The 9,975-nt window shown below is 34.9% G+C and overlaps 2 protein-coding genes across 3 annotated transcripts; one reads left to right on the forward strand and one right to left on the reverse strand.

Annotated features, from left to right (window-relative positions):
• Positions 1 to 426: 426 nt before the first annotated feature.
• Positions 427 to 6,299, forward strand: LOC110410506 (Pseudouridine synthase family protein). 2 transcript variants are annotated; one of them, XM_021420235.1, is made up of 9 exons: positions 427 to 852; positions 1,187 to 1,344; positions 1,561 to 1,706; positions 2,799 to 2,890; positions 3,016 to 3,359; positions 3,942 to 4,011; positions 4,876 to 4,938; positions 5,186 to 5,372; positions 6,027 to 6,299. In XM_021420235.1, exons 1-8 carry the CDS (start codon positions 571 to 573, stop codon positions 5,369 to 5,371), a joined length of 1,341 nt encoding a protein of 446 aa, XP_021275910.1. In that variant the 5' UTR covers positions 427 to 570; the 3' UTR covers position 5,372; positions 6,027 to 6,299. The 2 variants fall into 2 exon arrangements, with proteins under 2 accessions (XP_021275910.1, XP_021275911.1); XM_021420236.1 differs by having other exon boundaries at positions 3,942 to 4,005.
• A 740-nt stretch (positions 6,300 to 7,039) lies between these two features.
• LOC110410505 (UPF0481 protein At3g47200-like) lies at positions 7,040 to 9,969 on the reverse strand. The gene is made up of 2 exons (XM_021420234.2): positions 8,063 to 9,969; positions 7,040 to 7,816 (listed from the first exon to the last, which is right to left on the reverse strand). Exons 1-2 carry the CDS (start codon positions 9,397 to 9,399, stop codon positions 7,807 to 7,809), a joined length of 1,347 nt encoding a protein of 448 aa, XP_021275909.1. The 5' UTR covers positions 9,400 to 9,969; the 3' UTR covers positions 7,040 to 7,806.
• Positions 9,970 to 9,975: the final 6 nt, after the last annotated feature.

The following is a 9,975-nucleotide window of genomic DNA, read 5'->3' on the forward strand; positions in this document are numbered from 1 at the left end:
TCAAATTATTTAACAAAAAACTTAATTTGAAATTAATGTCATTGTATTTTTAACTATTTTAGTGCATGAATCTTTTGGTATTTTAGCCCATTGAAATTAATGTTACCCATTAATCTTTGACCATTTTAGCCCATAAATCATAGTCCAATTTAACCTATTTTAGCCCATAAATTATAGCCCAATTTAACCCATTTTAGTCCAAGTCAACTTAAGTCAACCCATTAATTTTATCATCAAAAATCGACCAAAACCGATCGAAACCGACTGAAACCGACATTCAAAAAAATCGATCGAAACCGATTTTATAATATGGCGGTTCGGTCGGTTATATCTCGAAAATTTTTAATCGGTTTTTCCTCAAAACCGACCGAAAACCGACCGAACCGACCGGTGCTCTCCCCTAATTAAAACAGCGGTTTCTGTGTTGTGGAAGCTTTGAAAAGGCCAGGGCTGCTGGTCAGGGTCATAAGCTCGGGAAGGGATGAGCCGGCGCGGAAGGGGTGGCGACGGGAGTGAGGCGGAGGCTTTAAGCGTTTAAACATTAGAACTAAAAAATGATTTAGAGTGGTGATGCTTCGCTGCTCCTCGCAACTCAAAGAATCGGTGACAATTTTTATCAGCAGAAAGAATAAGCTCGGGAGATTCAGAGACTTAACATCACCAGTAATGGAAAACGAAGCAGAAAACAAAGTCTATGTTCACTATAATCACAGCGATTCTTGCAGTTCTGCGAGGTGGACTGCTAGGGAGAGCTACCGGTTCATGTACGACCGGGCTTGGCAGGATGTTATCGATTTTTATTCCAATGTGGTCAACGGCCGCTTAACCTTGTCGACGTTGTTCGGCACTGAGGTATCTATTTCTTTCCAGTTGAATACTCTCCGTTCTTTCTTGCAAGTTACAGGGTACTTATTTTGGCTACTAATTCTTATTACTGCTCATGTTTTTTCCAAATATGCTGAACAATGTTGATGACTAAATATACTCGATGCTCAATGTCTGTAAAGTTTCAATTCAAACAATTGGGGGGCTGAATCGTGCATCTTAGTCCTAAATATTATCATTTTTAATCCAATGGGTTTAGATTAATTTTGGGGGCATCCCTTTTGTCATTGCTTACTCCGCGACCTTTATGGATTAGTAACTTCTTAAGCAGTATTATTTATTCTTAAAAGTTTTGATGCAGGCAGGTATTCATGATGATTCTAAAACAGTAGAGGTTTCTGATGAGAAGGAGGAAAGGTCTGGAAGATGGGAAAGAGTAACATTCAAGATAATTGTTTCATACAATGGAGGTGCATTTGATGGATGGCAGAAGCAGCCTGGTTTGAACACTGTACAGGAGTAAGTTGGTTTTTCCGTTAACTATCGAGTTTGGTGAACTATGCTGTGATGTCTGTGTTTTTGAATAAAGGGCAATGAAACTATAGTAATCCGTTTTTTATTATTTTTGGACACTTAAACACAAAGATAACAGTTTTTCTGGATCCATTTCAGGTTAGGAGTTTTTTACTTTTGGGATCCTATTCTCACTCTCGCTTACTTCATTACATTCTACAGAATAGTTGAAAGATCTCTTGGGAGATTTGTTGATGAGAAGAAAGCACAGCTTTTGAAGGAAAAATCTAAACCATTGGAAGGTTGTGCCGTGGTTGCTGGACGCACTGACAAAGGAGTGTCTGCTATTCAACAAGTTTGTTCTTTCTGTATGTTATAACTATTTTCATCAGAGATTCTTGCTCATTTTGACATGATAAAATGGACCTTGTTCATTTCTTTTCCCCTTTTGTGAAAAATACTACTTTGATCAACTTTGTGAAAGGTTTATTCTAATTAGTCAGTTGCTTAAGTTAGAAGCATGAACTTGTCTACTTTGAATTGCTCTTTTCCTGATGGAAGTTGTCCTTTTCTTTTCTCTTGCATTTTGGTGCTGGACGTTTATCATTACTTTTCTTGTTTCGCTTTTGGTCCAGATGCTACTGACTGTGTTCAAAATTTGCTAAGCTTCTTAAATTAACCTACAAGATTGTGTAGCTTCTAGGATCATTCTCTTGTTAATAAAAAACATTTAAGATGGAAGAAGCTAGCTTCTATAATTATTTGAGATATATGGAACTAAAAGCATCATGTAAAGCTGAGGCAATGATTATGAGCCTTAAAATTTAAGCCAATTATTTTCTACCAAACTCTTTTTTCTCAATATTATATGTTCCATTTCCATTTTATTAAACATGCCCAAAAGGATTAAAGTCTAAATTCAAGTCTAGTATTGCAAGTAATCAATGGTAAACCTTTTCTGTTTGTTAATAACAAAGGGCTAAAAGCCCAGAAAGCCTTTTCAGGTTTACTATGGTATTTTTGAGTAAACCAAGGCGTTTTTTACTCTCATCGTTTAAAAGCATGGAAGATAGCTAAGACAGAACTTTATCATTACAAAATTTCCTATAATCTACACTTTTCTTATGAGTACCATTATAATTGAACCTCACCACCATCCTCGTCTTTCTTACTGACAGGTGATTTTGATTTGTTGTGCAAAATTTTCTTATAATATTTGGTCATTGTTTTGGTCAAGGTTCAGTCAGCAGATTACATTGTATATGTGTTTTTGCCAAACTGGGCTACAGTAATAAATGTTGGAATAATATCATCCCTTAACATCCTCCTTTTCACTATTGCATTGAAAAATATGAAGCAGTGTAGTCTGTAAGACATCTGATGATTGAATTGTTTTCTCACATCTTTCTTTTTCTAGAGTTGTATCTTATGTTTCTTTCACTTTGTGGTTTTACATTTAGATACTTGGAGAAAGGATGTTAAGCCTTGTGATATTGAAGATGCAATCAACAGTGTGGCACCTGGAAAACTCAGGGTCGTATCAGTTTCTGAGGTATTTGTTGTCGTTATGTCCAGATGCTTACCCAAGGGGAAAAAAGTTCCTTTATAAAAGCAATTCCAAAGCTTATAAATAATATTTAATTTTCTACGCTTATAACTATTGTTAAATTATTGTAGGTTTCGCGTGTATTCCATCCTAACTTCTCTGCAAAATGGAGGCGCTACTTGTATATTTTTCCTTTGAGCAATCAAGAAATTGAGAAACAAAGCTGTGAGAACGAGAAGGAAGTTGAGAATTTTATTTCTGATGGAAATTATAATGAGCAAAGAAATGGGTATCTTAAAGACATTAGTTGGGAAAATGTTGAGAACTTAATTATCAGCAATAATATGGGGCTTGGAGCAGCAAACAAGCCAACCAGGTTCAGTATATGCAGGGTTAATCAGTTTCTACAGCAACTAGAAGGAAAATTATTATCATACAAAATGTTTGCACGTGACACCAAAGCTTCTAGAAACATGTAAGAACCAAACAAAGGTGACATCATCAAGAAATTGAGTAGAGATAATGTAATTTGCATAGACATGCTCTTGTTGCTCTGGGTTTTTTAGACATATCCAAATCTTTTTACTAGTATTATAGGTTTAATTCATACATAAGCTTTGGACATGACTGGATGACAAAATTGAAAACAAAGATCATTTCTTGAACATGTGGATTATTCTGATACACACTCGGAGTAAATTGGTTGCTAGCTAACAATGCTCCAAAAATTCTCAGTTTTGATATCTAGCAAAAGTCATTTATGAATTTACTATTAGTGGATTTATTTGACTGTGTTATATGTGGTATAATTGGTGTTGTATCAGTCTTTTTCTCGTTTTTATCCCCTGAAGTCCCTCTGCCATTTGTTATTATCATTTGCTATTCTAGTTTTATTGGATGTCTCCAAAAGGATGCTAGTTAGTCTGCTATGGTTAATGAACATTATCGGAATAATTTTTTCATATTCATTGATTCATACAAGAGATTAATCTTGTTAAGAAGGTTCGTCCCATATGATTTTTTTAATGACCATTTTTCATATGAATATTTATTTCAGAGGACCACCAACGGAGTGCTTCATGTACCATGCTCGAGCTGCAGAAGCAAGAATACCCTGTTCTGTAAATGTCTCTTACGGTTATCAATGTTGCAAACTTAATTTTGTTCCTCGGTTTTCTCCCTTAGTGAATGAACATGACTGCAACTTAGTTTTGCAAAACTTCCAAAAGATTTGCATATAGGCTGCACATGCAATTTGAAGAGTGGCCCGGTCCTAAGTATTCTTGTACCAATAAAGTTAAAATTTAACTTTTGAATACTTAATTCCAACTTTTTTTTCTTTCGCTAGAGTGATGAATAATTATTCCTGGCAACTTTTGAAATAGAAGGAATAGAGTTAAGATGATCTGAATTTGGCTTGTTTGAAATCATTGCCAACTTTGTTGTAACCCTAGCTTTGCTTTCGTATATGCATGCATCTGTGCTTTTATCTAGTAAGAGCTGCTCGTTTGTTGTTTGTTTGATTGTTTATTTTAGGCTGAAAAACCTATTGTTTGTATTACGATCTCACTGTTCTATGAATAATGGCAAAGTTGTAATACTGTTTTGTGGATAATTGCAATATGTAAAATTACCAGCTTATGGAATATAAGTAAACAACTAGAAAACAATTTTACCAGAGATTCACTCAGTAGTGTGGGATCCAAAAACTATAGGGTGGTCTGTATAGCTTGAGCTTTGCTGATTTTGCATTGGGACTTTTACGAATTGAACCTTTTCAAGTCTTTGGATGCATCCAATTTTACCTTGTTTCTTTACAATGTTGATTCTCGTTTATAGATGAGCACAGCACTGCCATCATTAATGCTATAATTTGTGAAGCATATTTTTTCCTTTTAACTCTTTGATGGGATAAATCTGGGTGAGTAGTATCTATGACCCTTGGATATTTGGTATCAGCATCACTAATAGGGTTGCTACTTTTTTGGTAGGATCATGGGGAAGGAAGGAAGGTCATGTGTGTCGAGCTAGTTGCTAATCGATTCCTACGCAAGGTATTACACTAATGTCCATGCTTGCCTGCATGTGTGTGTTTTAGAATTTGAGATCATTTTGTTTCCAGATGCCGTAGACGTGTCTTCTCTTTGTTTTGCCAAATTAAATGAGTGATGTTGGAAAAAATATGAAAGCTCATCCATTTTCGGATCAGTGGTTTGTACCCCTCATGTTATAATAGTATTACATTGTGTTATAACTGTTTCTCCTGCTTGCATTCTGATGGTGGCTAACCAAATATAATAGATGGTTCGTGTGCTTGTGGCAACCTCAATAAGGGAGGCAGCTGCCGGAGCAGAAGAAGATGCACTGCTGAAACTGATGGGGGCTACCTGTAGACGTGCAACGGCACCCCCTGGGCCCCCTGATGGATTATGCCTTGTTGATGTTGGATATACGGAATTTGACCCACAAAATTGCCTCCTTTCATAAGGTATGTTTTAGCTTGGAGAATTTACATAGGTTAGTTTGCAATATTAAGTGGCTCACGGCATCGAGTTTAGAACTCATAAAATTGGGATTCCCAGAGAGATATCTTGTGTAGCATGTAAGAAAAATGAAAACATATTTATTTACTTAATTAGCTCTACCATAGATGTGAACTTATTCTTCCAAGAAAAGTGAGTTTATCGTTTATATTAAAGGCCCTACAGATGAATTTCCTTGAGCTGTTAAAAGGAACAAACTTATTCTAAATTGAATATTTATTTAGTAAGAAAATTTGTGAAAACGAAAAAGATTGTGATGCAGCTTAAATAATGGACATTTTTCTGCATCTTAGACATATATATATATATATATATATATATATATGTTAAATTAAATTCAGATTGGCTGCCTATGATTTAGATTTTTTTACCAACAAATGAGCTTAGCATATGACATTAATTTTGGTTAGACAATGGTTTTAGTCCATGTATTTCACCAAATTATGACAAATTAAGTCTAGCTATTTTTATTAAATGCTGATTTTGGTCCCTCTGTCTGTGGACAAGCACAATTAAATTAATGATGTGAACCATTAAATTCATAATGTGGTTATGTTTGGCTTGACCTGACATGTTGCATTCGTGTGTTTTTTGGCTAGCTGGAGACATGGCCATCTATCTAAAAGGATTTTTTGGTAGAAAACAACAAAAATGAGTTGAATTTGTATGCAGACGGAGAGTGTCACATGCCTTACTAGCCAAAAAATCATGCCATAACCTATGAATCTAATGATCCATGCAAGGACATCAGGTTTGTCTCAGTTTCTGTTTGGTTCATTATATCTTTTTGTAAATGGGATGCTGAAGCGGCGGCCTGTGTGGGCTTCATAATATTTATTTTTTCGTCAAATGGAAGTTTAATTCTAACGTTATTTCAATGTTTAGTTTATCAAAATTGTTTTGAAATAATAAAGGAATAAGTGATAAAATGATAAAAAAAAAATTATCTTTTATTATAATTTAATAAAATTTTTGAGGTTTTTGAAATTCATTATTTTTGGACAATGTTATTATTATTAAATAATAATTTAATAATTTATTATTAGATATTGAAATTTTATTATTAAAATATTAATGCTGTATCTTGCCCTTTTTCTCTTTCAATTTATTTTTTTTAAAAATACTGAAAATATAGTAATTTATTATTAAAAATATTAATATTTTATCATTACAATATCAAGATTTAATATCTCCTCCATGTGCTAATTCGGATCTAACCCAAATTGTTTGAGAGATGGCTCAATGGCAATGGGAAGTGAAGATCTCTCATATATGGGTTTTGCTTTAAACGAGTATGTTTTATTTTATGATTCGTCACTTGTTGATGAATATGTTGGTGCTAAAATGGTTTGATTATAATAAAATTCTTATTTTTACAAAAAAAAAAAGGTATTTTTATGATTTTTATTTTATTGTTTTATTTTTCCTCTATTTTCCATTTTTTCTTCTTTAATTCTTTTATATTAAAATATTAAGAATTTAATAATATGATTTTTTTATTTTTCTCTTTTAAATTATTAAATAAAATATTTTTAAAGTATATTAATAATTTAAAATTTTATTATTAATATTCATATATTAATAATTTATTTTTAAAAATACTATTAATTTATTTTTAGCTCTTTCTCTTTCAATTTCTTTTTTTAAAATATTAAGAGTATATTTAAGTTAATAATTTAGTATTAAATATTTATTATTTATTATTAAAATATTAATGTAATACTTTATATGGCAAGGTTAGTAATTTCACATGATAAGCGCAGTTATTTTTATTCATAATCAGTTGAGTTCTATTTCATGAAACTTGAATAATCAATATCGATGAGAAGTTGGTATTAACTATTTCATGTTTTTAAAGATTGAATTTTTTTAATGCAAAAATAAATCAAGGGTGACTTTAAAGATAAATTAATCTCCCTAACCAAACATACCTTTAAAGAGTGATTGAAACTTCTACTAAAGTAAATTGAGAAATTAGAAATTTGGGATATTACGAGTTGTACTCGGGTGATAGTGATTCAATTTGTTGTCTTTTTTTATTTTTTTTTTTCTATTTTTGTACAAAAGATAAATTTATTAAATGACAGATCATCTATATATGACTCGGTCGTGATTGTTTTTTTTTTTAAAATATAAAGACGTCAACATCAAATATGAATTACGTGATAATGACACGTGGCAGAGGGTATCTTAAATGCCGGGGAAGTCAGTTTTTCTATACTACTAATTTCATCCACTTCACACGTGTTAACTCGGAAAAGATCCTTGGTTGATGTTTCTATCGATTGCACACTTTTGCTTTACTCAACTGCCACTTGTTCCATCTTATATTCATTTGTTTGGCTCCACTAGCGTGCCCACACCTGTTGACTGTTGGCTTTATATTTTTCTAGTAATAAAAATGAGATTGTTAGAAATCCTTTGAATGTTTGGTTTTCAATATTAGACACATTGGAATGTTTGGTGGGGATTTGATTGCTGATAAATCTACTGGCAACTCAAGAGTCATAAATGACTTTCATTTCTGTAATTTAGAAAGGGTACAGCCAATTAAACTTTGATGTTATAGCTGTGCAATCATCTCCAACAAAAAAACAAATAACAAAAAAAAAACACACACACTCTGCAATCTTACTTGTAGGTTGAATAAATGGTGTAAAAGGTTTGTGCCAGGGTGAGGAGTAGGAGAATCAAGGCAGCCAATGCTGATAGAAAAGACCATGGCGTTTTGAAGTAGGTATACTTAAAGCTTGCCCATTGAACATGCCAGCTATTCTTGTAATACTGGTTCACATCATCGAACAACCTGGACAGATAACATATATCGATGTCGAATGCTATATCCTTACCCAGATTATTGATGAATCGTGCAACCTCTGCATCAGTTCCAAAATAATTCTCCAGGATGTTCCGATCAATCAGGTACTCCACATCCTTGTAGGTGTTGACAAGGCAGTCCAATAGAGTGGCATAAGTTGTGAAGTGTTTGGAGCAGCTGCTATGACATTGCTCGTATGCCACACAATTCATCAGGAAAGAGCTCATGAAATCATCAATTGTTATTGTTGGCATTTCAATCACTCCACCCCTGAACTTTACCACCAGGAAGCTGTCTGCCTTCCCTGGATTTAGCTTGATCCCAGCCCGGCGGAGCTTGGAAACACAATGGATGACATGGGTTGGTGTCTCACCCCTGTGTGGTTCCCCTTGATCTGATGGAATGTAGCTCATGCGAACCAAGTCAAGCAAATGCTTGCCTTTGAGATCATGGTACTTGGCAATATCTGCATCAGGTCTTAGCATCGCATTGTTAAAGAATTCCAGAGCAATACTGGACAAGGATGGACCTGATTCCTCTCCAGGCATTTGCGTTAAATCGAACAAACATTCAAGAACGAAGTAGGGGATTTGATTCTCTAGTCGAAGGAGATCTCGGTAAAAAAATGCCAAAAGCCATGCCATGGAGAATAAAGGGTCGTCAGGTTGACAGCTAACCAATTTCCCAACTTTGCGGAACAATTCAATAATGAAACAACCATCAAGAACCATCATCTCAATAAATTCATCTGTATCGAGGTGGATAGCTTCTGAATAGCAATCTCTGGCTTTCATTTCTAGAGGCTGGACGGCCTTGAGTAAGTCTTCCAAACCCAAGCCTCTGCTTTGTATCCGACTGAGCAAGGAGCCCAGATATCGCCACTTGTGCTCCTCAATCATCTTGAGCTGAGCGGAGCCGCGGTGGAATGGGCCTATGGACACGATCCGAGGCTGATAGGACCGACCGTTGACTTCGACTAGGCTCTGCGGAACCCTGAAGATGCAGCATGAGCTCCTACCAGCTGCTTTGCTCAGCAATCTGGGTGGCTCTGATATTTGCTTTTGCATACAAGCTATTCGATCTTTGTTTATTTCCCAAGCTTTTACGGCCTCCTCATTGCCTTGTTCCTCACCTGTTTGTTTGCTGCTTCCCATCTCTGTCTGTGGATACAAATTCTCACCGAAACAAGGGAGTGACGGCTACCTGGGACTCGCAGATATAGCCGCACAATTGGTGAACTAGTCGGGCTTTTATGTTTTGTTCCTTTAAAAAATTGAACGTACACTTTTTTATCTTCAAAAATTAAATGGGTTTACCTGTGCCAGATCACTTGGAACATCTTAATTTAATTTAATCTACATTTATTATTCAAATAAAGCCAAATGGAAGGATATTTTTAATTTTTTTCAATCATAATTTGTTTTACGTACCAAGCTTAATATATATATATATTTATTTATTTATTTATTTTCTTCCCTTCAAACACCAATCCAACAAGTCATCCATGGGGAGTTTTTTTCCAACATAGAATTTAGGTGCCGAGGGAGGCTAAACCTGGTCAGAGATGCATCACTTGAAAGAGGTAGGCTTGCAACTGCCCTTTTCGGCTTAAAGTCTGGCATAGGATTGTGCGACGGTCGGTTGGGACCGCCCAATCGACCGCCACCGTCGGTTGTTCCGATCGGCCTCGTCGGTTGATCTGCTCGGTCGTCGGGAGGAACTCCTTTCCC

Source organism: Theobroma umbraticum, unplaced genomic scaffold (genome assembly GCF_002168275.2).
Source record: "Theobroma umbraticum cultivar Fairchild unplaced genomic scaffold, ASM216827v3 scaffold_56.0, whole genome shotgun sequence".
Lineage (NCBI taxonomy): Eukaryota > Viridiplantae > Streptophyta > Magnoliopsida > Malvales > Malvaceae > Theobroma > Theobroma umbraticum.

Coding starts and splice junctions, on each gene's coding strand:
- LOC110410506 (XM_021420235.1), top strand. CDS start 571: ATGCTTCGCTGCTCCTCGCAACTCAAAGAATCGGTGACAATTTTTATC. Junction 853..1,186: donor CGACGTTGTTCGGCACTGAG/GTATCTATTTCT, acceptor GTTTTGATGCAG/GCAGGTATTCATGATGATTC. Junction 1,707..2,798: donor TCAACAAGTTTGTTCTTTCT/GTATGTTATAAC, acceptor TTTTACATTTAG/ATACTTGGAGAAAGGATGTT.
- LOC110410505 (XM_021420234.2), bottom strand. CDS start 9,399: ATGGGAAGCAGCAAACAAACAGGTGAGGAACAAGGCAATGAGGAGGCC.